A 27,754-nucleotide genomic window follows, 5' to 3' on the forward strand; every position below is an offset into this window, starting at 1 on the left:
ACCTTTCAGTGGAGGATCATATTACCCTGATCCCAAACCAACAGCATGCACCGTGGATCACGTTTCGAAGCGGAGATTTCACCATGGAATAAGGGGATTTATCATCAACCAATGGACATATCGATCTACAAGATGCCGATCGATAACGGGGAAATGCTGCCGGGTATCACACGGGCTGACGGTAAGACCTTTATCACCTAATTTACAGCCGGAATGGAGTTTGCTGTGCAACGCAAGCAGTCGATCTGTGAACGTGGCTACTTACACGTTACACTGTATTGGTAATCAATAATACTAATCGACGTCCCCCGCCGCCCCCCTTTCATCCATAGATGCTCTGGGATAGTCCGGATCATAAGCACTTTGTGTTATTTCATTAGCATATATAAAACGGAAATGCCGTTGAATATAACGTTAGTAGCCTTTAGCTCAATAACTAGCTTTCCAGAAAATAGATGATACGAAATCTGCGATAAAGCTTATATTCACGGCGCTATAAAATGACAACCTACCGATGGATTTTGTATTTCTTTAAGCCATTTTGAAGGGACGGTTTATGCACTCAATTGACAATGAGAATGGACAGATAGCAACACTATAAAGTATAGATATAGCTGTTAGAAAACCCACATGTTTGTTTACATTCCCCGGTCCTCTAGCCACTAATGTGGCTAGTGAAAGGGTTCAAACCCACGATGGAAATTACTAGGTTGGGGAGCCTCAGTTCTCTGGTTTGAAGCCACCGTTTGAATGATTACATGGAGGCCGGCCGGACGCCTGGTTACTGTACCTCTGACCTCTGACCTCTGGACGCCTGGTTACTGTACCTCTGACCTCTGACCTCTGGACGCCTGGTTACTGTACCTCGATGGCGGTGAGCTGCACCACAGGTCTGATGCCCTGGGGCACCATGTAGAGCGTCTCCCCGCGGCGGGGGTGGCACCAGGGGCAGGTCCTCCTCGTCCCCCTGGAGGGAAGGCACACGGGCACACTTCACTTTATTCTGACAATATATAAATAATAACGCTGTCAAAGTTCAAGATTCAAGATTCAAGATTGTTTATTGTCATAGACAGTTTGCCATACAATGAAAATCGTACTTTGCTAGTCCGCCCTTCACACAAAATCACACAATACTTAAACATGTTTAAATACAAGCAAGTGCTAGAAAATAAGGTAAATAGATAAATATATATATATACAAGGCACAGTGAGTTACATTGCACGTTCCGAGAGAAAGAGAGCTGGGAGAGAGTGTGTGTGAGAGAGAGAGAGAGAGAGAGAGAGAGAGAGAGAGAGAGAGAGGAGAGGGAGAGGGAGAGGAGAGGGAGAGAGAGAGAGGGAGAGAGAGAGAGAGAGAGAGAGAGAGAGAGAGAGAGAGAGGGAGAGGGAGAGGGAGAGGGAGAGGGGGAGAGAGAGGGGGGGGGGGGGTGAGTCCTCAGCCCTTGTGTGGGTGAATGTAACAAGTTCCTAACGTTTTATTTCCCCTATTATTTCATGCACACTTTATTCATTGTTTTAAATTATTATTTCCTTTTAAGTTATTTTGTGCATCACTCTGTTTTGAATTTGATGCAAATTTGCAATGCATGAGGGTCATCCTTTTGTGTTAAATGGCTGCAAGATGTGACATTACTTTAACCTATACAGAGTGTTCCTTATCTCAATTCCACATGTAGCGTTCGCCTCAAGTTTGAGTTTTAACACCAAGTCAACACCCCCCACCCCCCCAACAGACACACACACACACGCACGCACGCACACACACACACACACACACACAAACACACACACACACACACACACACACACACACACACACACACACACACACACACACACACACACACACACACACACACACACACACACACACACACACACACACACACACACACACACACACACACACACACACACACACACACACACACACACACACACACACACACACACACACACACACACGGGGCCCTTAAAATAATCGCACTCAAACTAAAATGATTAATAATAAAAAATGAATCAGATGCAGGGCTGGTTTGTTTCGATTAGCCGGCCTCCACTGCATTATAACTTAAACCGTGAACTCTAACCTCGGCGTCCTCCGTGTTTATGGCCATCGTCGTTATTTTTCATTTGCGTATGCGGGTCGGTTCAGGAGCATGTGACCAGTTCACACTGGAATCTGCGATACTGCGATACTGTGAATACTGTATATTTCAGTTTTAGTTAGTTAATTATATCGACTTGTTATATTGTTTACACTGCTTGTTTTTACTACCTGTACCTCCCCTCCCCCCTCCCCCCCCCCCCCCATGCTGCTATGATGCCTGAATTTCCCCCAAGGGGATCAATAAAGGAATATCTTATCTTATCTGATCAGATTTTGGCCAAAATAATGTGAGTAATGTGAACAAGCCAAGCAAAAAAATATCTGAATCATAAATCCCTTTTTATGGAATATGCTGCAAGTGAAACTTTGTCTACAGGCACTTCCTGCTGTGAATGCTTTTAAAGGTTTGCTACGATTAGCCCTTCATGAAACATGTAACTGTTTTACCTGATGCTATCGCTGATCTGATTATGCTTCTTGCCACTGCACTGATGGCCTTCTGTATTTATATAGTCTCATATTTTGAAATGTAATGATTTGGTTTACTATAAAACTATGCAAATAATGTACAGAGCTAAAGCAAAGTTACTCCCAGATGGGGTGCAAAGGTTTTTTTCAACACATGAAAGAAAATATGATTTGAGAGATATTTGTAAATGTACTGTTCAGAAAGCTAAGAAAGGGATTAAAAGGAGGTGTATTTCTATTATTGGGGTTAACTTGTGGAACAATGCTGATATACAGTTAAGAATGAGTCATTCGCTTTTGGTTTTTAAGAAAAAGGTTTGTAAAGCTATTTTTGAAAACTACAAGGGTAAATAACACTGTTTTGTTTTCTTTTTCTTTTTTCTTTTAGAATACTGTTTTGGAATCTACATTTTTGTATTTTTTTGTAAAGCTAAATTTTGAAAAACTACAAGGGTGAATAAAGAAAAAGGTTTGTAAAGCTATTTTTGAAAACTACAAGGGTAAATAACACTGTTTTCTTTTTCTTTTTTCTTTTAGAATACTGTTTTGGAGTCAAACAATTTGTATTTTTTGGTAAGAATATAGGACAGGCACATATAAGCACTATGCTTCCGTCTGTACCTTTTTCAGTCACTGTAAATAATCAAATATTGATAAATGATGATGTATATTGTACTGTGTGTGATGATGACTGAAAAAATTAAACTACTACTACTTTTTATGTTGAAACTTGTTGTGTTGGTCAGGACTCCCTGGAAGAAGAGACCTTGTATCTCAACGGGACATTCCTGGATAAATAAAGGATAAATAATAAAATAAAATAAATCAGAATGATGGATCGCTGGAGCTCGCGGTGTGAACTAAGGCAGCCTCCTCCCTCCGGTACCTTGCTCTTCTTCAGGATCAGCTCGGCGGCCACCAGCATCTCCCCGGCGCGGCGGCCCTTCCTGGTGACGGGGAACCACAGTAGCCTGGGGCTGACCTCCACTCCCGGGTCCAGCTTCACGATGGGGGGGCAGGTACAGCGGCCCAGGACCTCGTCTTTACCCTGTGGGACACAGACACAGAGGGGCAGTCAGTCAGAGAGACCCAGGACCTCGTCTTTACCCTGTGGGACACGAAAACGAACTCAAACGAAATAGAACGCAAAAAAACGAACGAACTAAAATGAAAACGAACTAAAATGAAAACGAACGCAAAAAAACGAACGCAAAAAAACGAACGCAAAAAGAACGAAAAAAAAAAGAACGCAAAAAAATGAACGAACTAAAACGACAACAAACGCAAAAAAACAAAAGCAAAAAAACGAACAAACTAAAATGAAAACGAACAAAAAAAAAAAAACGCAAAAAAAAAAAACGAACGCAAAAAAAAGAACGCAAAAAAACAAACTAACTAAAACGGAAACTAACTAAAACAAAATAGAACGCAAAAAAACGAAGGCAAAAAAACAAAAGCAAAAAAACGAACGAACTAAAATGAAAACGAACTAAAACGAAAACAAACTCAAAAAAACAAACTCAAAAAAACAAACGCAAAAAAACGAACGCAAAAAAAAGAACGCAAAAAAACCAACGAACTAAAACGGAAACTAACTAAAACGAAATAGAACGCAAACGAACGAACTAAAACTAAAACGAAAATGAACGCAAAGAAAACTCATCTTTTTCCTTCTGTTGATTTTTATCAAATGTTTTGCTCCACACATTTTATGTTCTTTTACCAGTTTCTTTGACCAGTTTTATTTATTCTATGTTTCTCTTACTCTGCTACTAGTTTTAGTGTTCTTCTGACTCCTTGCTAGCTTTAGTCTTGCCTATTTTTTTATTCTTTCTTCTTTTACTCTTGCTAGTTTTTATGTTCTTTTAAAGTGTAGCGCTTTGAAATCTGTGAAAGGAGGACGAGTCTGTGGCAGGGGGAGGAGTCTGTGAGAGGGGGAGGAGTCTGTTACAGGGGGAGGAGTCTGTGACAGGAGGACGAGTCTGTGACAGGGGGAGGAGTCTGTGACAGGGGGAGGAGTCTGTGACAGGGGAGGAGTCGGTGACAGGGGGGAGGAGTCTGTGAAAGGAGGAGGAGTCTGTGACAGGAGGAGGAGTCTGTGACAGGGGAAATAGTATTTATTTTGATTTTATTAGGGATCCCCATTAGCTGGTGCGATAGCAACCAGCTAGTCTTCCTGGGGTCCACACACAAAAAAACACACAAAAACAATCACTATTGCAAAAAATGTAAAGTCAGTACACACAATGCATAATGAACCTACTGTAACAATTAATATAGCTAAAATTACATTAGTGTAAAACAAAAACAAAAAATTACTTTACAGTGTTAAAAACAATTTAAAAACAATTTAAGATTCTTTTTAAAAGTGAATCTACTGTAAATGCAGCAGAGGTTCCGAGGCAGGCCATTCCACAGAGTTAATGCTCTAAAAATAAAAGATCTCCCCAGAGCGCTGGTTCTAGGACCTGGCAATTCAAGCTGCCCACTACTGGAACCTCTAGTGTAATGCTCGTGCACAGTATTACTAAAAACAATCTGATTATGTATAAAAACAGGAGTCTTACTGCTCATGACCAACTTGAACAGCACAAGTATATTAAAAGACAATCTATTTTCAACGTTAAGCCAAGAGAGGCGGGCATGCATACGGCTCACATTAGACCTTAGTGAGCAGCCCAGTACCAACCGTGCTGCCCTGTTCTGGACCACCTGGAGCTTCCTGAGGTCACCACTGGCAGCAGATGACCACATCGCAGAGCAATAGTCAAGATGACATAAAACTAAACTTTTCACTATCTGACATAAAAGGGGACGGGCAACAAAAGAAGCACATTTCCTGGAAATACCAATTGCTCTTCCCATTTTTAAAACAATATAATTAATATGCTGAGACCCAGACAGAGTGCAATCCAGCATCACTCCAAGGAGTTTAGTACTTTCAACTTGTTGAACTGCTGAATTACACAAGTTTAAATGAAGCTTTGGATTTGTAGATAACCTGTGCCTTGTTCCCAGCACAATACATTTAGTCTTGGAGATATTAAGGACAAGTCTATTACATACTACCCAGTCATGCACAACTTTAAGTTCTCTACTCAAAACTTCATTAAGTACATTGCATGATGGTGCCGCGTAATACAATGTTGAATCATCTGCATAAAGAACTGTTGTAGCACATTTGGTAGCCCAAGATAGGTCATTCGTAAATACAGAGAAGAGCAAAGGTCCTAGGCAACTTCCTTGCGGCACGCCACACTCTAGACCTCTGCTACTGGACAGGCTGCCATTTAGATACACCTTCTGTGATCTAGAGGACAAATAACTTAGTATCCACTTTAAAGCAGAAGAGTTAAAACCATAACATTTAAGTTTATCAACCAGTAGAAAATGGTCCAGCACATCAAATGCAGCACTAAAATCTAACAGCACAGCTCCCACCAACATAGAGTTATCTATACCAGTCATCAGTCATCTGTATCAAGGCAGTAGAAGTAGAGTGACCAGCTCTATAGGCATGTTGAGAATCTGTTGCAAGCTTGTTTGAAACAAAATACTCTTGAATTTGTGAATGCACCAACTTTTCCATGATTTTGCTCAAGACAGGTAAAATACTTATAGGTCTAGAATTTCCCTCATTAAAAGCAGCTTTGGTATCCTTAGGTAAAGGAAAAACCTTAGCCTCCTTCCACATCTTTGGAAATAGACCCACATCCAAACATCTATTCATAATATGACATATAGGAGATGCTATAATACCAGCAGTCATTCTCAGCACTTTACTATCCAGGTTATCTAGGCCTGCTAACTTACTATCAGGAAGAGAGCGGAGTAACCGCTCCACCTCACTGACTTCAGCCTGATGAAATTCAAATTCACACATTTTGTCTTTCATTATAATATGAAAGTAATATACAGTCATATACAGTCATATATAATATACAGTCATTTGTTTTCCGGTTGTTTGACATATTCATAGCATGCCTTAGTTTAGATACTTTACCCACATAATAATCATTAAAATGATTTGCAATGGGGATGAGTCAGTTACAGGGGGAGGAGTCTGTGACAAGGGGAGGAGTCTGTGACAGGGGGGAGGAGTCTATGACAGGAGGATGAGTCTATAGCAGGGGGGAGGAGTCTGTGATAGGAGGAGGAGTCTGTGACAGGGGGAGGAGTCTGTGACAGGGGGATGAGTCTGTGACAGGGGGAGGAGTCTGTGACATGAGGAGTAGTCTGTGACAGGGGGAGGAGTCTGTGACAGGGGGGATGAGTATGTGACAGGGGGAGGAGTCTGTGACAGGGGGAGGAGTCTGTTACAGGAAGAGGAGTCTGTGACAGGGGGGATGAGTCTATGGCAGGATGAGGAGTCTATGGCAGAGGGGTGGAGTCTGTGACAGGAGGAGGAGTCTGTGACATGGGGAGGAGTCTATGGCATGGGGAGGAGTCTGTGACAGGGGGAGGAGTCTGTGACAGGAGGAGGAGTCTGTGACAGGAGGAGGAGTCTGTGACAGGGGGAGGAGTCTGTGACAGGGGGGATGAGTATGTGACAGGGGGGAGGAGTCTGTGACAGGGGGAGGAGTCTGTTACAGGAGGAGGAGTCTGTGACAGGGGGGATGAGTCTATGGCAGGATGAGGAGTCTATGGCAGGGGGAGGAGTCTGTGACAGGAGGAAGAGTCTGTGACAGGAGGAGGAGTCTGTGACAGGGGGAGGAGTCTGTGACAGGGGGAGGAGTCTGTGTCAGGGGGGAGGAGTCTGTGACAGGGGGGAGGAGTCTGTGACAGGGGGAGGAGTCTGTGACAGGGGCGAGGAGTCTGTGACAGGGGGGATGAGTCTATGACAGGGGGAGGAGTCTGTGACAGGGGCGAGGAGTCTGTGACATGGGGAGGAGTCTGTGACAGGGGGAGGAGTCTGTGACAGGGGGAGGAGTCTGTGACAGGGGCGAGGAGTCTGTGACAGGGGCGAGGAGTCTGTGACATGGGGAGGAGTCTGTGACAGGGGGGAGGAGTCTGTGACAGGGGGAGGAGTCTGTGACAGGGGGAGGAGTCTGTGACAGGGGCGAGGAGTCTGTGACAGGGGCGAGGAGTCTGTGACATGGGGAGGAGTCTGTGACAGGGGGAGGAGTCTGTGACAGGGGGAGGAGTCTGTGACAGGGGCGAGGAGTCTGTGACAGGGGCGAGGAGTCTGTGACATGGGGAGGAGTCTGTGACAGGGGGGAGGAGTCTGTGACAGGGGGAGGAGTCTGTGCCAGGGGGGAGGAACTATGGTTGGAAAGACATTTAAAGACACGTACCACTTGGTCGCTGTCGAAGAGCTCCAGGACCACGTTGGGGGGGTTGTGGCCGATGGTCTGTGGGTCTCCGCAGATTTCAATGTCGTCGAAGATGAGGGTCTGGTCCCACGTGGGGTTCAGAGTGGATCTGATGACCTCGGTGGTCTTACTGACGTGCAGGAAGGACACATGGGCATAGGGATCTGGGGAAGACCAGGGGACCTTTATAATAATGATAATAATAATAATAATAATAATAATAATAATAATAATAATAATAATAATAATAATAATAATAATAATAATAATAATAATAATAATAATAATAATAATAATAATAATAATAATAATAATAATTAGGGATGCTCGATATTGGCTTTTTTACCGATACCGATATACCGATATTGTCCAACTCTTAATTTCCGATACCGATATCAACCGATATCAACCGATACCGATATATGCAGGGTTTCCCCCCCCAATTTTTTTTTATAATTTCAGGTAATTAACATTACTTATTACATGGCGTTTTCACATTCGCCGAAATGCTTGCTTGTGATTGGTCAATAGCCCCCCGACAGCGGTCATTATTTTTCAATAATGACCGCTGTTTTTTCAATAATGACCGCTGTGCGCAGCTGTTCGCAATCAAGCCCACTGACACACACTGTTTCAGTGCAATTAGACACTGCCGGTGTTCTGCTGCCGGCGATGACAGGGGGCGGAGCGACGAGCGGAGCCAGAACGCAGCCAGAACCAGTGTTGCGAGTCGATGTAAAATGAATTAGGTATATTGTTAGTAAGTTAGCCATGTAATAAGCGGGATAATGTATAGCTATACTCGGTCATTGTCGCAAAATAATTGACCTTCACTGACGTTTAAAACACCTCGCCGAAGCGGCTCGGTATTTTAAACTCTGTGTCGGTCAATTATTTTGCGACAATGACCTCGTAGCTATACATTATCCCTTACATATCTCTTGTTGTGGAATTAACACAACATTATGCATACTTTTGACAATAAATAAAATCAGAATTTGTTCTTACTTGCTTGCCTATATAAATGTAAAAAAAAAAAAAAAAAAATTGAAAACCGATACCGATATTTTCCGATATCACATTTTAATGCTGATATCGGCCGATAATATCGGACATCCCTAATAATAATAATAATAATAATAATAATAATAATAATAATAATAATAATAATAATAATAATACACTTTATTTGGAGAGCACCTTTCATACAAGAATTGCAGCCCAAAGTGCTTCACACAGCAGTAACGTAGACATAATGGAGATAAAATAGACGTAACATGAGCAGAGGATGGACAGGTGATTAGCAGAGAATTGACAAAATACAAGCAATGCATAAAGTGCAGACGTAATAATAAATAGTAGGGGTGTAACGGTACGTGTATTCATGGACCGCGGAACACATTTGGAATAGGTAGGGCCAACTTTTGGGGTGTAAATAAAATTAAAAAATTATTAATAATTATTATTTTTTTATAAATCTTTTTTGCTCTGCACAGTTTTGGCGCCCTCCTCTATATCTGCAACCATTCTTTTTACATAAAAAAAATTCTAACATAAGGGAAAATGAGCCAAAAAACTGTGATGCACCGAGTGAATCCACAGTCACTTGCTCCTCAATAGCAAACCAACGTATGTTGACCATGAAGGACTGGTTCTAACCGAACCGTTCGTTATACAAGAATCACAGAGACGTTTCAAAGGTACTCACAGACGCTACCAACCGGTTAACCCTTTTCACTGCGACAATACACAGAAGGTTAACCCTTTCACGACCGTCGGTTGTGTGATAATAAAGGGTTAACCCTCCGTCGTGTGGCAGTGAAAGGGTTAACAGTTATACAGTAAAGTACTGCACCTTTATTTTTTACAAGCAAGAACAAGAGCTAAGAATAAATGTAAAGTGCACACTAAAGAATTAAAACAAATAAACAACTTAGCTAACACACAATAATAATAATAATAATAATAACAATAACAAACAATAAAAGAATGTGCAAATTTGCTTTCAAAGAAAATTAAGAAGAAAGAAAGACTGTGAACACCTAAAGCTGAGGCTCAGACCGACCGACCGTTTTAGATTTTTGGCTCATTTCCCCTTATGTTAGAATTTTTTATGTAAAAATAATGGTTGCAGATATATAGGAGGGCATCAAAACTGCGCAGAGCAAAAAAAAAACGTCGAAGCTTGTAAACACACGCACGGTGCGGACAGACCATAACAACGCACACTGCAGGCTGTTTTTCTTCCCGCGAGTCTCCCCTCCCCGCCGTAGTTACTACAGGTGTCGGGTGTCGCGAAAACAAAACCTTGATTGAATTATATCATGTCTGTAACACAGCAGGAGCAGGGTCATTACAATTTGACAGTTTTCTTTTCGTTTTCTTGTTCGCCCCAATGGAAAGACACACACAGAGTAAAGTTGGTGTGTCACCAACACACACGTCAACTATCTCCTGCGTGCGGACGGACCCGCGGACATTCTCTCACAGCTGACAGAAAAAAAGAAAAAAAAAAGCAATAGCCTACATACTTTTCCGGACTGATCATCTGAGCTCCTCTCCAGTTGAACTGCTACTGTGTTTAAATCCCAAATATTGATCAATCCAAATGCCATTGTGTAACATGTCATCCATCTTCACGTGCCAGTTAAATCCTCTCTACAAGTGAAACTCAAACTTAACAATTCAAATCAAAATCAAATCAAATGTATCTGTAAGGCCCGACAACAACACACGGCAATGTCCCCATGGGCCGGACACGTCTTCTTTAAACAAGTCAAGAAGAAACATAACAATAAGTCAAGAACAAAACAAGAACACCATAAGGTCCAACAAATTTAAAATAAATGCAAAATTAATGAATTAATGCCAACACTCCCAGACAGACCCCACGCGAAGGTAAGGAAAAACTCACTAAAACCTAGCAATAGTAAAAAATGCACCACAGGCAGTGTGGAGGAGAGAAACCTTAGAAGGGTTTTTCTGTTGTACCGAACTCGTACCGAACCGTGGCCGCAATACCGAGGTACGTACCGAACCGTGGCTTCTGTGTACCGTTACACCCCTAATAAATAGACAATAATCATAAAATAGACAGCATGCATTCATACGTTATCGCAATTGAACTGCGCTACGTGTCCTATCAATTGATTGATCATTGAAAATGCAATGAATTAACATGGTGTTAATACTGCATCCATTAGCTGTATGCTCTCTGGATTAACAAGTTGTTAATACTGTATCATTAGCTGTATGCTTTATGGATTAACAAGTTGTTAATACTGTATCATTTACATTGGAACAGCTGTAAATGCCTAGTTTATATACAAAGTCAGTCCCCGCTTTTAGGGGCTAAAAGGTGCACGTTTTTTCTCCTGCCAATGTTGACAGCTATGCCCGCTTCCTGCGCCTGGTGGGTTTTTCGTGCGTCACTCTCACCTGAGAAGCTGTCCTTGTCCATGGCGAGCAGGTTCCGGGCCTGGTACACGTACACTCTCAGGTGGTACATGTAGGAACCTGAAGGGAGAAGCGCATGGATCAGCGCACGGCAGAGCACAACACCGCGCGGGACAGGTAACGACATGTCACCACCACCTTCTGCACATCCAATCTCAAAGGTTATGCTGCTAATTAATCGACTCTTTTATTATGTTCCTGCCACTGGTATGATTTCATGAAGGTCAAGGTCAGATGTTATCTATACGCAGCACATTTAAAAACAACCAATGAGGTCGACCGAAGTGCTGCACAATACAAAGTACAAAAGTACTGTGAATACAAATACAAATACAACACAAGGTGCACAAATTACACAAACAGAAATAGTACTGCAAACAGTACTACACACACGACAATACAAATACAACAGACAAATGCAATATAAAACGCACGGTCAAAACAGAAGCACGGACCTGGATGAAAAGCCAGAGAGAAGAGGTGAGTCTTTAACAAAGACTTAAAAATCTCTAGGCTTGGGGGCAGATCTGATATGTAAAGGTGAACTGTTGCACAGCCTGGGGGAGCAGATCTGATATGTAAAGGTGAACTGTTGCACAGCCTGGGGGAGCAGATCTGATATGTAAAGGTGAACTGTTGCACAGCCTGGGGGATCAGATCTGATATGTAAAGGAGAACTGTTGCACAGCGTGGGGGCAGATCTAACATGTAAAGGTGAACTGTTGCACAGCGTGGGGGCAGATCTGATATGTAAAGGTGAACTGTTGCACAGCGTGGGGGCAGATCTGATATGTAAAGGTGAACTGTTGCACAGCCTGGGGGGGCAGATCTGATATGTAAAGGTGAACTGTTGCACAGCGTGGGGGATCAGATCTAACATGTAAAGGTGAACTGTTGCACAGCCTGGGGGAGCAGATCTGATATGTAAAGATGAACTGTTGCACAGCGTGGGGGCAGATCTGATATGTAAAGGTGAACTGTTGCACAGCTTGGGGGATCAGATCTGATATGTAAAGGTGAACTGTTGCACAGCGTGGGATCAGATCTGATATGTAAAGGTGAACTGTTGCACAGCGTGGGGGCAGATCTGATATGTAAAGGTGAACTGTTGCACAGCGTGGGGGCAGATCTGATATGTAAAGGTGAACTGTTGCACAGCGTGGGGGCAGATCTGATATGTAAAGGAGAACTGTTGCACAGCCTGGGGGAGCAGATCTGATATGTAAAGGTGAACTGTTGCACAGCGTGGGATCAGATCTGATATGTAAAGGTGAACTGTTGCACAGCTTGGGGGATCAGATCTGATATGTAAAGGTGAACTGTTGCACAGCTTGGGGGCAGATCTGATATGTAAAGGTGAACTGTTGCACAGCTTGGGGGCAGCCATGTAAATGAGGCTGCTACAAATTGTTTTGCTAATCATTTAAATGTACATCTAAATTCCACGTGGACAACCTTGCCTCCAAGTTGCGACAGAAAATTGGCTTCCTTTACAGAAACAGAACCAGCTTTCCTTCGATCAGTAGGAAGAGAGTTGTCGAGGCGGTTTTCTTATCAGTCCTAGGGCCCTCATTTATCAATTTTTCTTAGAAAGTATTCTATTTTCATACGTAAGCACAGAATTTAGAATGTGTGCACGCACAAAAAAAACTGGATTTATCAACCTTGCGTACACAGGTCCTACGCTCCTCCGTGTTGATAAATACCTCTTTGTTCTACCGTCAATGCTCGTGCATGATGATCCATATATGGTCATGAAACACCCCCCATGGGATGTGAAATAATGGACTGACCCGAGCGGAACTCTGAGAAACTTCACGGGAGATTGTTCACTGAGGCGTTGCCGAACCAAGAAGACACAACCCGTGTTTATACATGGGATAAATAAAAGGCTGACTTGTAAACGGTGGTGTCAGATATCAACGACTCCCTAAGATCATTGCTGCAATTCTGCCTGGACAGCTCAAAATACTAATAAAGACCGTTCGTTGACCACTGTTTGGCGCATGGTGTGTCATTATAACCGTGCTGTAATATGAATGCCTTTATTAGTTGTGTTCGATTGGCTATAATATGATTTTTAGAGGCATCTATTTTGAATGAATGAATGAATGAATGAAAACTTTATTTAACAGATTGCAGAATGGGTACAACACAGTATGGCTCAATACACACAATTGTTAAGGGGATGCAGACCAGAGAAAGACTTTTGTCTTGTTTACATCAGGGTCCCCCCCTGTTGTTGTCGGTAGTAACCTAATACCGACAACAAAATAGATGCCTCTAAAAATCATATACTATTAGGTAGCCTATATGAATTACATATAATAGTTTACTCTATCAGCATACCAGCATGTAATACGTTCTGAGTGTGTATCTACCTCAACTCCTTATTATTTTGCGCATAGATTGCAGAAATACGGGAACGTTTAGATTTATATTAAAAGGCTTTGACATTGTAAAACTAAATACGTGGAATTCTGTAAGCATAATACAAGTCATATCACCCACACGATATATGCTCTGTGTCCAGAGCATGTATGCTTTTCATTAATTTAAGACACATTATTGCAAGGGTTCTCATTGCAATGCGTTTTTTATTCTTTCTTATACAGTAGGAAGGGGGAAGAACACTATATCGTGGGTGTTCATATGACTTGTATTCTGCTTACAGCTTCGAAATTCCACTTGTTTCGTTTAACGTAAAGCCTTTTAAATATAATCAAAACGTTCCCGTGTTTCTGCGGTCTGTGCGCAAAATAATAACAAGTTGAGTTACACCCCGTATATTCCGATATATAACGCTATATAAACCATGCTGCATTCATTCGGAGATAAAGACCTATTATTCCAAATGCTATTTATAGGGTTTTGACCATAATTACACTACTGTTGCTATTTTACAATGAACTATAATGAATTACTGTTCATACAGAACACGCCAGTGTTGAAACTAATGCACAGAAGCTTATTTCCTTGTTGTAATAATATATTCTACCAACGGGCGCCAGCTACGCATGCTCTGGGCTGTGCGTAGACATACGCACAAAGTCAAGTTCACGTTCAAATTGATAAATCCCACACTTTGCTTAGAAATGGTCGTACGCACGGGTTAAGCACATATCTGTGCGTACGCAACGTTGATGAATGAGGGCCCTGGACTATTGGGAGCAATTAGGGGTTAAGTGTCTCGCTCAAGGACACATCGACACACTGCCCGGGAGGAGCGGCAATCAAACCGGGAACCTCCGGATTGCCAGACGACTGCTCTACCTCTAGAGCCACTGTCGCCCCGAGCAGGTTGGCACATATATATATATATATATATATATATATATATATATATATATATATATATATATATATATATATATATATATATATATATATATATATATATATAATGCAGTCCATGTTCAAATGTTTATATTTTTTTCGCTGAATAACTAAATTGTTTGAATTGTACAGATCTTGTTTTGGCTGCAGGTACAACCATCCTTTGGGACTTGCACATTTTTCTAACCTTTCCCAGACATAATAATAATAACACAGCCGTCAGAACCCTGAGTGATTTCATATACTCCACATTATACGTTCACGTTATCTTGCTCCAGGGCCAGACTTCCTGGAGGACGTGGATCTCTTTAATCAGTGCCTGTGTGACGTGGCAGCTGGGTCTGGCAGCGACTTACGGTCGAAGTGGCAGGAGACGGTGGGCGTGTTGGCACCGAACAGCTTGGCCGCGTCCTTCCTGCTGGCCTTCTCGTCGACGTCGACCCCCTTTGAAGCGAAACACAACACAGCGAGTGGCTTCGTGAGTCATGACACTCGGATTGCTCTGGATGTAAACAGGAATGTGAACAGGTTCAAGACGCGTTCTCTTCACATGTCAGCGGTTCCATGCCCGTGAGGACGACCCCCCCCCCCCCCCCCCCCCGACAGACATGGGCAGAAGTATAATGAGAGGATATGACTCAGACCACATGAACTCTGCTGCCATGACGACGGTCGCAGCGGAACATTGCAGAAACACGGCGGGGTCTGAAGACGGGAAACTACATTTGTGCAACTCTGGATATTTTGTACTGTAAATACGACCCACATCCTAATCCTATTAACGTTTGAAAACAGGAAGCCGTGAAACGAGGCGCCCGTGCCGAGTCACCCCTCTTGCGTCGTGTACCAAGTGTGGCGTCCAACACGAAAAGGAGACAATTCAGATTCAGAATCAATGAAAGAATCAAAATCAAAGTGCTATCCGCCGAGCTGATCTTAAATCAGCTGTTTGCGAGACACTTTGCAGATGGCAATCATTTGGCATTGTGTGGCATTGACATTTCTACAGCCAGTGGGTCCCATTTCCAGTGTAAAAGCAAACATCTGTATATAAGATAAGATATTCCTTTATTGATCCCCTTGGGGAATCAATGGGGGACGGGGGAGGGGAGGTACAGGTAGTACAAACAAGCAGTGTAAACAATATAACAAGTCAATATAATTACCTAACTAACTAACAAACTGAAATATACAGTATCACAGTATTCACATAAGGTGCAGTACAGTATGCATAAGGTAGTGTTATTGTCCTTTTTAGCTTCCTATTAGTTGTAGTTGGATGTCTGGCAGCAGTCCCTGCCCACTGTTGTGGAGCCTGATGGCCGCTGGTATGAAGGAGTGGCCAAGGCGGTTAGTTGAGTGTCGGCGGGGGGGGGTATGAGTCTGTGGCTGAACGTGCTCCTCATCTTGACTAGCTCTATACATGTCAGCAGTATGTGTATGAGAATGTGTTGTTGATGCTCTAGGAAATTATATTACCGGCACTCTAATGTGTTTGTGATGACCTTTGACCTGCTGGCAATTAGCTTCATGTGATCTCTACTGAATAGTTGCACCTCTAGAGGAACCCACACGGTGCCTCATTTAAGCACCGAGTCCAACGTGGACTGAAACACATTCCTCCACCGGCTGTTAAGATGCGATAAGATTCCTTTATTGATCCCCTTGGGGGAGATGCAGGCGTCGTACAAAGCCCTGCAATGTAGAAAGAATGAATAATTAAATCTCAACTCTAAGCTGAAATCCTTTTTTTGTTCTCTGTGTCCTTCCTGTCCGTCCTTCACTGAGACGACTTCCCTGACTAACCCTAACCCTGACCCCTAACCATAACCCTGACCCTAGCAACTGACCCCTAACCCTGACCCTAACCCCTGACCCCTGACCCTAACCCCTGACCCCTAACCCTAACCACACCAGAGGAGAAGACAAACACAGGACCGTCTTCTAAGTTGCAGCTCCACCCTTCTGAATGGGCCAACCCCTCTGACCCCTGACCCAACTTAAATTCTGGCACGTTCCATACAAGCTCTCGCCAGACGCACCGAGCTCAAATCCATAATCGTCGTGTTTAACAATCGCGATTTCAAATATCAATAAACAAATATTCGTGATTATGATTTTTGCCACGACCGAGCAGCCGTAGGGTGACGTTTTTCTGGACCTTCATCATTATGTTTTTAACATGGATCCCTATCAACACAGTTTGAAGATGTCTCGCCTGTTTCACTGCAACACTACTACTATCATCACCGACCTCTAAGAAGGGAGATCCCCCCTTGAACGGCCCTTCTAAGGTTTTTCTCCTCCACATTGCCCGTGGTGCATTTTTTCCTATCGCTAGGTTTTAGTGAGTTTTTCCTTTACCTTCGCGTGGGGTATGTCTGGGAGTGTTGGCATTAATTTTAAAATGTTTTGGACTTTATGGTGCTTTTGTTTTGTTCTTGATTTATTGTGATGTTTCTTCTTGCTTGGTTAAAGAAGACGTGTCCGGCCCATGGGGACATTAATAACGTGTGTTGTCGGGCCTTACAGATACATTTGATTTGATTTGATTTGATTTAGATGTTACAATGGTGGAATGAACTGCCCACCCCAGTTAGGACAGCCGAAACCCGTCCAATATTTCGCCGTCGATTAATGACGCACTTCTTCAACCATTATCTGATTTTTTATTTTTTTTTATCTAACCCTAACTAACCTTACTGTCATGCACTTGTCCTAATAAACTAACCTACACTGTAGCACTCAACACACTTTGATGAACATTGTTACTCAGCTGATAGAGTTGTGCCCTTCCTGATGACTTGTCGTACAGAACTTGTAAGTCGCTTTGGATAAATGACTAAATGTAAACACGCTGTAGATGTTACCCACCAGCGCCCCCTCCAGTTTGAAGATGGCCGAGGCCCCCAGGGAGTCTGACGGAGCCATCTTCCTCCTCCAGCGCCGGCGGCGGAACGTGTCGTGTGAACGCTCCTTCCTGTGGAACTTCCAGCCAATCAGGGAGGAGTACTCCCAGCCCTCCCCGTGATGATCCCGCCTCTGTGGAAGAGAGGAGGAGGAGGAGGAGAGGCGTTTGGCCCAAAGCTACCGCCGATCGTTGCGTCTTTGAACACAACAGATCGCCGTCGTCGTGAAATAATCTCCGTTTTCATCTCTGTGTTAAGGTCGTGGTGAGGTCACAGGTCGTGGTGAGGTCAGGTCGTGGTCAGGTCAGGTCGCGGTGAGGTCACCAGGTCGTGGTGAGTAAACACGCTTTACCTCAACGGGACACACAGTCTCATCCAGCCGTGTAACACCCCCAACCCACTCCCCCCTCCTTCCGCACATGGCGCTGCCTATGACGGCTGCCAGTCTGTTTGCGGTGGTGAATACGCATATGTCTCAAGGCTCTGTACCATTATTACTATCTAAAATGTAATAATTGTGGAATATTACTGTAATGAGCAGCTGTATGTGTGAATGATCCAAGCGTCCTACGATCCTCATAGGAGCATAACAGAAAAAAGCATTCCATGTGAAGGTATTCTGTATTTTAGCATGTCAACTAATAAAGAAACTTGAAACTTGAACTTGAGCGTTAGTCTCTTTACCTCGACGGGACACACAGCGTTAGTCTCTGTACCTCGACGGGACACACAGCGTTAGTCTCTGTACCTCGACGGGACACACAGCGTTAGTCTCTGTACCTCGACGGGACACACAGCGTTAGTCTCTGTACCTCGACGGGACACACAGCGTTAGTCTCTTTACCTCGACGGGACACACAGCGTCAGTCTCTGTACCTCAACGGGACACACAGCGTTAGTCTCTGTACCTCGACGGGACACACAGCGTTAGTCTCTGTACCTCGACGGGACACACAGCGTTAGTCTCTTTACCTCGACGGGACACACAGCGTTAGTCTCTTTACCTCGACGGGACACACAGCGTTAGTCTCTTTACCTCGACGGGACACACAGCGTTAGTCTCTGTACCTCGACGGGACACACAGCGTCAGTCTCTGTACCTCAACAGGACACACAGCGTTAGTCTCTGTACCTCGACGGGACACACAGCGTTAGTCTCTGTACCTCGACGGGACACACAGCGTTAGTCTCTGTACCTCGACGGGACACACAGCGTTAGTCTCTGTACCTCCACGGGACACACAGCGTTAGTCTCTGTACCTCGACGGGACACACAGCGTTAGTCTCTGTACCTCGACGGGACACACAGCGTTAGTCTCTGTACCTCGACGGGACACACAGCGCTAGTCTCTGTACCTCCACGGGACACACAGCGTCACGCAGCTTCTTTCTGGGCCGGACGAGTCGTCTCCGGCGGTGGACGTGGTACATCTTCTCCGCCGCGCCCCACGACTTGGGTTTATCATCGGGGGGTATGGTGATCCCATACTCCCAGCCTGGTGCCGAGACACACACACACACACACACACACACACACACACACACACACACACACACACACACACACACACACACACACACACACACACACGCACGCACACACACGCGCACACACACACACACACACACACACACACACACACACACACACACACACACACACACACACACACACACACACACACACACACACACGCACGCACGCACACACACACGCACACACGCACACACACACACACGCACACACGCACACACACACACACACACACACACACACACACACCACACATACTTTAATTCTGACAGACTAAAGTATTAAAGGAATAATTCAGATTCCGGGAGAGGAGGGGAGGAGAGGGGAGAAGAGGGGGAGAGAGGAGGGGAGGATAGAGCAGGGGAGGGGAGAAGAGGGGGAGAGAGGAGGGGAGGATAGAGCAGGGGAGGAGAGAGGAGGAGGAGGGGGATATAGGAGGGGAGGGGAGGAGAGGGGAGGAGGGGAGGAGAGGGGAGGAGGGGAGAAAGGAGGAGGAGGGGGGGATAGAGGAGGGGAGGGCAGGAGAGGGGAGGAGGGGAGAAAGGGAGAGGGGGAGAGAGAGAGAGGAGGGGAGGTGAAGGGAGGGGAAGAGAGGGAGAGAGAGAGAGAGGAGGGGAGGATAGAGAAGGATGAGGAGATGGGAGGGGAGGAGAGGAGAGGGGAGAAGAGGGGGAGAGAGGAGGGGAGGATAGAGCAGGGGAGGAGAGAGGAGGAGGAGGGGGATAGAGGAGGGGAGGGGAGGAGAGGGGAGGAGGGGAGAAAGGGAGAGGGGAAGAGAGAGAGAGGAGGGGAGGTGAAGGGAGGGGAAGAGAGGGAGAGAGAGGAGGGGAGGATAGAGAAGGATGAGGAGATGGGAGGGGAGGAGAGGGGAGGAGGGGAGAAAGGGAGAGGGGAAGAGAGAGAGAGGAGGGGAGGTGAAGGGAGGGGAAGAGAGGGAGAGAGAGGAGGGGAGGATAGAGAAGGATGAGGAGATGGGAGGGGAGGAGAGGTGGAGGAGGGGAGAAAGGGAGAGGGGAAGAGGAGAGAGGAGGGGAGGTGAAGGGAGGGGAAGAGAGGGAGAGAGAGGAGGGGAGGATAGAAGAGGAGGAGGAGATGGGAGGTGGAGGAGAGGGGAGGAGGGGAGAAAAAGAGAGGGGAAGAGAGAGAGAGGAGGGGAGGTGAAGGGAGGGGAAGGGAGGGAGAGAGAGGAGGGGAGGATAGAGGAGGAGGAGGAGATGGGAGGAGGAGGAGAGGGGAGGAGGGGAGAAAGGGAGAGGGGAAGAGAGAGAGAGGAGGGGAGGTGAAGGGAGGGGAAGAGAGGGAGAGAGAGGAGGGGAGGATAGAGGAGGAGGAGGAGGAGAGGGGAGGGGAGGAGAGAGAAGGACAATCAGAGCGGTCCCTTGAAGGATGAAACGACACTGTGTGATTGTGTCCTCTACCTCTCTCGTCCACCGCCCTGTTGGTGTCCACGCTCCACTGGTCCTCCGAGCTCCACCCTGGAGGACACTCGAACTCCGCCGGGCTCTGAGCCTTCTCCCCGTTCTACAGAACACAGACACAGACACAAGTACTGGTTTTCATTTTGTATTTTTTATTTTGCACCATCGATCGTACAAACGGATAAGTAAAAGTGCTAAGTGCTACATCATAACAGCTGGTAACAGAAGGCAAAGCAGCTATATCTGGATTATGATGCAGCGCAGGGTGACACAGCCCACTGCAGGCTACTGAAGGAACAGGGGGTTTGAGGGGGGGGTTAAGGGGGTTTGAGGGGGTTTAAAGGGGGTTTAAGGGGGTTGGGGGGGGGGGGGGGTTAAGGGGGTTTAAGGGGGTCCCCAGCAAAATGAGGAATAGCTTAATTGCACTATTACTTAATTCACTAGAAGTTAGTCCAGCAAGGGCGGTCAGGTGGCGTAGCGGAGATTGCGTTTGTCACCAACGCCGGAGACGCTGGATTCGCCTGTTCGAGTCCAGCTCACAGCTCCGGGGTTGTCACCAGCTTGGCTGGCCGTTCACACTAATACAATTGGCTGTATTAGAGGGTGGGAGAAGCTGGCGGGGTGGGTCCGGGTCGTTGTAAACAGCGACTCCTACAGTTCGGTCGGGGCGCCTGTGTAGCCGGTGTTATCTTGTCTGCGTTGTGTTTAGTCGATTCGACCCCTGTTAAGGGATCACCCTGAGTGGGAGTTGAACCCCGGACGCCGGCGTCGCGGGCGGCATCACAGACCACTAAGCAACAAGTGAATTCACTTCTTGCTTCCGGGTCTGGATGCCTCTGGGGAGTGAGTTTACTTGCAGTACCGCTTACCATCCACAGCCACGTCACTACTTGTACCCGTGACTGTGGATATACTGCGGTACCTCCGTTACACCTGCTAAGCGCGGATAGGATCTAAGGGGGGTAGTGTGATCCTTCCACACGTTACACGCTCTCAGTGAGAGTCCGCGCTGCCAGGTGAAAAGAAGCGGTTGATTGGCTGGACGTGTGTCGGAGGAAGCACGTGGTAGCCTCCACTCTCCCAGACCGACTGTGGGGGGTAAGTGCGCAGCGACCAGGAAGGGGATTGGGAATTGGCATAACGACTAACATTGGGATGGGAGAAAAACGGAGGAAAAAGGAGGGGGAAAAAGATCAATAATAAAAAAAAAAACGTTAGTCCAGCGAGAGAATGTATAAGTGTGACTATTTTAATGATTCACAGAGGCAGACAACCACAGAGTCTTTGATTAAGGATAGAGTTTACTGACAGAATGACATGTTGCAACATGGAGAGACCTATAGGTTACAGCAATGGCTGTAGCAGCAATGTAAAATCTCACCCGAGCGACTGCAACACAACCGTTGCGTTGATGTTGCGTAGCATTGGTGATTGGTTGGTTAGTGAATGGGGGGCGGCGGGGCTGTCATATAATAATATTGGTCCCGCAGGCAGGAATACTATCCTCGATAGTTAACGTAATTTATACAAATGGAAGTATCGATTTCTTCGTAACGAATCGTTCAAAAAAAACGTACAGTCAACTGGAATATGTTAGTTTTGTACACATATGTTGGATTATGTAATTGGTTTGTCATGATAAATTAACCGGTGGTTATCCTACCGTTAGCCCTAGTTATATGTACATTTCAACAAAGTGGAGCTGCAGGGGAAGACTTCCATCCTCTTACCTTGACAATTAAAAGCAATTTAGTCAACAGTATCCCCATGGCTGGTGTTGATATTTTACGATGCCAGCTTGTGAGAATTCGTTGTAGCCAGCCAACTAACGTTAATGCCATTCAGATTTTATTAACATGGCTACAACAACACACGGTAACGTTAATATAATTACATGCATCATTGTTTACAATGAACGGGTGGGGCTAGTCGAAAGGACTGGACACAGGGACACGTTAAACAGCAATCAATTAATTTAATACAACAACAGGTAAATCTAAAGTAAAGCTAAAGTTAGTTGTTCACCAACAATCTCAACATTTGTATTTAGCGTCTGCTCAAAAACACTAAACCGGCAGCAGCAATAATACTTCCGGTCGGGGGTGTTTCATAATAAAGGAGCGACGTCTAAAACACCGGAAAGACTTTTATTTTGTATATTAATTTTACATTTATTTGTACAATGTTGCATAGATGGATATGTTGCAGAAGCATAAAGGCAAAGTGTCTGCAACATTGTTGCGTTGTCGATGTTGTGTCGCAGGTAGGGTGACCAGATGCAAAAATTCCAAAAGCAGGACAACAGTAAGATTTTGGTGGGACAAAGTGGGACAGATAGATAATGTAAATTTTTTTATTAGAATAACATGGTCTTCACCGAATAGATAAAGGTTAAATCAAAATAAATACAAATTAAATACAGAATTATATCTCTCCACATTCATCTTGGCACTGGCAGCCGGCTTGTTACCACCTAACATCTGTTTTAAATATTCAAACTTTCAGACCAATGTCTTTTTTTTGCTTCGAAAAAGAGGGACATCCTCTCAATATGTGGGACATTCGGTCAAATGGCGGGACAGTACAACCAGAAGGGGGACACCTGGTCACCCTAGTCGCAGTCGCGTCGCAGTTGCTCGGGCATGCAGAGCCCTTTACAGCCCCTTTGAATGGAACAAATGAACACAAGGTCGAGTCCTATGACTGTTACGCTCGAAACCCACCACCAAGCACTCGCGGGTTTCGTGCGAGAACAGCGCGCGTACGTAGCCGTCCACACCGAGTCCGACTTCAGAGCGGGCGAAAGCGCACGGAGGAGGAGGAAGGCACGTTTACATTGGAACAGCTGTAAATGCCTATAGTCTATATGCGAAGTCAGTCCCCGTTTGAAGATTATTTTTAAGACTTCCAGTTCCAGTGTTATATTGTCCATTTTGCATGTATAACCAGTTATTATATAATTAATTAGAATGTTAGAATACATTTTTTTTTTTATCCACTTTTTCTCCCCATTTTCTATTTTTCTCCCATCCCAATTTCGTATTATCCAATTCTCCCCTCCCCTGTCGTGAACGTTGCTAGACCATGCCTCCCACTGGTCGGCTGCAGTGAGGATAGAAGCCTTGCATCACGTGTGGGTGCGTGTTGCTTAATGACAGCGGAAGAGTGCAAGGGCGCTTCCGCATTCTTCGCCGCGCATGCAGATGAGGTCCTCGCTTAGTTCAGATGCCCCATTCAACACGGTGAATCCCAAACTCGAAACTCCGTTAAAGGATAACTCCACTTTTTTTTTAAATTAGCTTATTTAACATCTTCCATGGAGTTAGACAAGAAGATGCATACCTTTTTTGTCTCTGTGCGTGCATTTTAGCTTTGGGAATAGACGCTCCGTTAGCATAGCTTAGCTTCATCACTGGAAGTGGGGGAGGACAGTAGCCTTACAGTGCCTTACAGTGTATTGCAAGGTCTGACATTGACCAAACTTGATATGCATGACCTTGGTGGGCTCTAGGTCAACTCCTGAAAAGGGGGTCAATGTCAGACTTTGCAATCAAAAGTTAGGGGGCTAATAACCCTTGCCATAATTTCAGTGCGCCCCTAACTTTTGATTGCAAGGTCTGACATTGACCCCCTTTTCAGGAGTTGACCTAGAGCCCACCAAGGTCATGCATATCAAGTTTGGTCAATGTCAGACCTTGCAATACACTGTAAGGCACTGTAAGGCTACTGTCCTCCCCCACTTCCAGTGATGAAGCTAAGCTATGCTAACGGAGCGTCTATTCCCAAAGCTAAAATGCACGCACAGAGACAAAAAAGGTATGTATCTTCTTGTCTAACTCCAGGGAAGATGTTAAATAAGCTAATTTAAAAAAAAAGTGGAGTTATCCTTTAAGCTCCAGAGAGAGAGGCTGAAAACCGCCAGTTCTTGCCCGACGGATGGGAGCCGAATCGGGATCCGAGTTTTCTGATGAATAGCCCCAAAACATGGAGGTCGCGATTCGCGAACGGCGCCGGCTTCGCTGACCAGAGCTCTCTCAGATTCAAAATTGCAGCCTGGAACATACATGTTTCGGAACCAATGTGTAACTAGACAGTTACAATATAACATTTATATTAATTAACCCAGTTAATGCCTTAAGAGAGAGTCTGGTGGTCAATTACTACGGACATGTTGTGTCTTACTAATAATAACTAATTCCGCGGTCAATATAAGTCTCTGTGATACTTTCTGTACACAACACAACAAGGTGCACTACCCTACCCTGTTTATTTTTCGTCATTATTATATTCAGAGTTAATTATATTGTTTACACTGTATTTCTTCTAATATCACTGTACATCACTTCTGAATGATTATGAAATGCGCGAGGCAGATTCACTTCTGAATGATTATGAAATGCGCGAGGCAGTCACTGTACATCACTTCTGAATGATTATGAAATGCGCGAGGCAGATTCACTTCTGAATGATTATGAAATGCGCGAGGCAGTCACTGTACATCACTTCTGAATGATTATGAAATGCACGAGGCAGATTCACTTCTGAATGATTATGAAATGCGCGAGGCAGTCACTGTACATCACTTCTGAATGATTATGAAATGCGCGAGGCAGATTCACTTCTGAATGATTATGAAATGCGCGAGGCAGTCACTGTACATCACTTCTGAATGATTATGAAATGCGCGAGGCAGTCACTGTACATCACTTCTGAATGATTATGAAATGCGCGAGGCAGATTCACTCGTCACTGTACATCACTTCTGAAGTATAAACAAACTAGCTGACTGAACTAGAAAGCGTAACGTTATTATGTTATTTCGCGTTTTTAACAACCAACTACCAGATTCAGTCGTCACTGTACATCACTTCTGAAGTATAAACAAACTATACTGCTGTGACGATTTTGAATATCTTAACATGTATTTAGAGCACCTGGGGGAGCCTCATGGTGGTCAATTACTACGGAAATGTTGTGTCTTACTAATAATAACTAATTCCGCGGTCAATATAAGTCTCTGTGATACTTTCTGAATATGATTTGGGAATGGGCAGGGTTATATTAGAAGAAAGACAGTGTAAACAATATAATTAACTCTGAATATAATAATGAGGAAAAATAAACAGGGTAGGGTAGTGCACCTTGTTGTGTTGTGTATCCTGTTTATTTTTCGTCATTATTATATTCAGAGTTAATTATATTGTTTACACTGTCTTTCTTCTAATATAACCCTGCCCATTCCCAAATCATATTCAGAAAGTATCACAGAGACTTATATTGACCGCGGAATTAGTTATTATTAGTAAGACACAACATTTCCGTAGTAATTGACCACCAGACTCTCTCTTAAGGCATTAACTGGGTTAATTAATATAAATGTTATATTGTAACTGTCTAGTTACACATTGGTTCCGAAACATGTATGTTCCAGGCTGCAATTTTGAATCTGAGAGAGCTCTGGTCAGCGAAGCCGTCGCCGTTCGCGAATCGCGACCTCCATGTTTTGCGGCTATTCATCAGAAAACTCGCATCCCGATTCGGCTCCCATCCGTCGGGCAAGAACTGGCGGTTTTCAGCCTCTCTCTCTGGAGCTTAACGGAGTTTCGAGTTTGGGATTCACCGTGTTGAATGGGGCGTCTGAACTAAGCGAGGACCTCATGCGCATGCGCGGCGAAGAATGCGGAAGCGCCCTTGCACTCTTCCGCTGTCATTAAGCAACACGCCTCCGGTACACGAGGAGGCAGCCTGTCGCATCTTTTCACCGCAGCAGCTCGAACTCTCAGTTGCGAGGAGTAACGCGTGGGAGGCTCACGCTGCCCCCGATACTTCCTGATTCCGTCGCACCGGCGTCACCCAACCGACCTGTAGGAGTCGCTGTCCACAACGTAAAATCCCCACCCTCCGGCTTTCCCTACTCTCTAACACTTGTGCCAATTGTGTTAGTATGAACGACCGGCCAGCCGGTAGCAATGCCGAGAGCTGGGCTCGAACCCAGCGTCTCCTGCGTTAGTGGCGAGCGCCTTGCCCATGTTAGAATTAATATTAGAATGATGAAATTCAGACTGTACTCGTGAAAAAGTATAGTATGGTTTATTTGTATTGGGAAAGATACAGACACATTAGCCGGTTGAACAACATCTATAATGTGTGGTAATAATAATGCAGATATTGAGTGTATTTCTGTGAAAATGCGCGTGGCGCACGCCTCTGAATCCAACCAAAGCGATTAAATTCGCTTCCCGCCTCTAGGGGGAGACAACGTCAGTGTAGGGTTAGTGTCCTCAGCCAATAGGAGGAGGTCTCTCACCACGTCAGTGCAGGGTTAGTGTCCTCGGCCAATAGGAGGAGGTGTTTAAACCTCTCTATAAGACAGGGGCACGTCCCCAAGGACTTCAAAATTGCGAGAGTGACCCCTCTACACAAAAAGGGCAGCAAATTAGACCCAGGCAACTACCGCCCTGTTTCTATTCTTACCTCCATCTCGAAAGTCATGGAGAAAATAGTCTACGAACAGGTCGAAAAGTACCTGGCGGAAAAAAACCTAATCTACGAATTCCAATCTGGCTTCAGAACGTCCCACTCCACTGACACATGCCTCCTCTATTTGAACGACCACATCAAACAAGAGGTGGACGCTGGCAAATACTGCGGCATGGTCATGCTGGACCTACAAAAGGCCTACGACACTGTCAATCACTCCATTCTAATGGACAAGCTAAAAGCAATTGGTTTTGATAGCCTATCAGTGAGCTGGATGCAATCCTACCTGGAGGGGAGAGAACAGATGGTAGAGGTAAACGGTACTCTATCCCCCCCCCTCACAGTGAGCTGTGGTGTTCCACAAGGAAGCATACTAGGACCGCTACTCTTCCTAATTTATGCAAATGACATGTCGTCAGCCTGTGACTGCAACTTGTTCCTGTTTGCGGACGACTCAGCCCTGCTGGTCTCTGACAAGAACAAATTGCAGGTTGAAAAAACCCTCAGCACGGAACTAGGCAAAATCTGCATATGGCTCGCTGATAACAAACTATCATTACACATGGGCAAAACAGAGTCCATTCTCTTCGGTTCAAATAACAAACTCAGCAAGACCGACGGTTTCTCAGTTACAGTGGGTGACAATATTGTCACAAGGAAAGACGAAATTACCTACCTGGGTTCCATCCTAGAGGCAAATCTTTCCTGTGACAAAATGGCATCCAATG

At 44.9% G+C, this 27,754-nt stretch overlaps 1 protein-coding gene across 1 annotated transcript in view; it reads right to left on the reverse strand.

The window, feature by feature from the left end:
* Positions 1-27,754, reverse strand: part of LOC311234823 (myoferlin-like) — a gene marked incomplete at its 5' end in the record, with an annotated part of 127,801 nt that overhangs the window by 44,193 nt on the left and 55,854 nt on the right. Inside the window, 9 exon segments of the mRNA XM_084322067.1 lie at positions 865-936; positions 938-967; positions 3,468-3,629; positions 7,876-8,057; positions 11,332-11,409; positions 15,042-15,129; positions 17,560-17,727; positions 18,951-19,090; positions 20,547-20,649. Coding sequence (XP_084178193.1) covers positions 865-936; positions 938-967; positions 3,468-3,629; positions 7,876-8,057; positions 11,332-11,409; positions 15,042-15,129; positions 17,560-17,727; positions 18,951-19,090; positions 20,547-20,649 — 1,023 coding nt within the window.

Source organism: Notolepis coatsorum, assembly GCF_963971535.1.
Source record: "Notolepis coatsorum genome assembly, chromosome: 9".
Lineage (NCBI taxonomy): Eukaryota > Metazoa > Chordata > Actinopteri > Aulopiformes > Paralepididae > Notolepis > Notolepis coatsorum.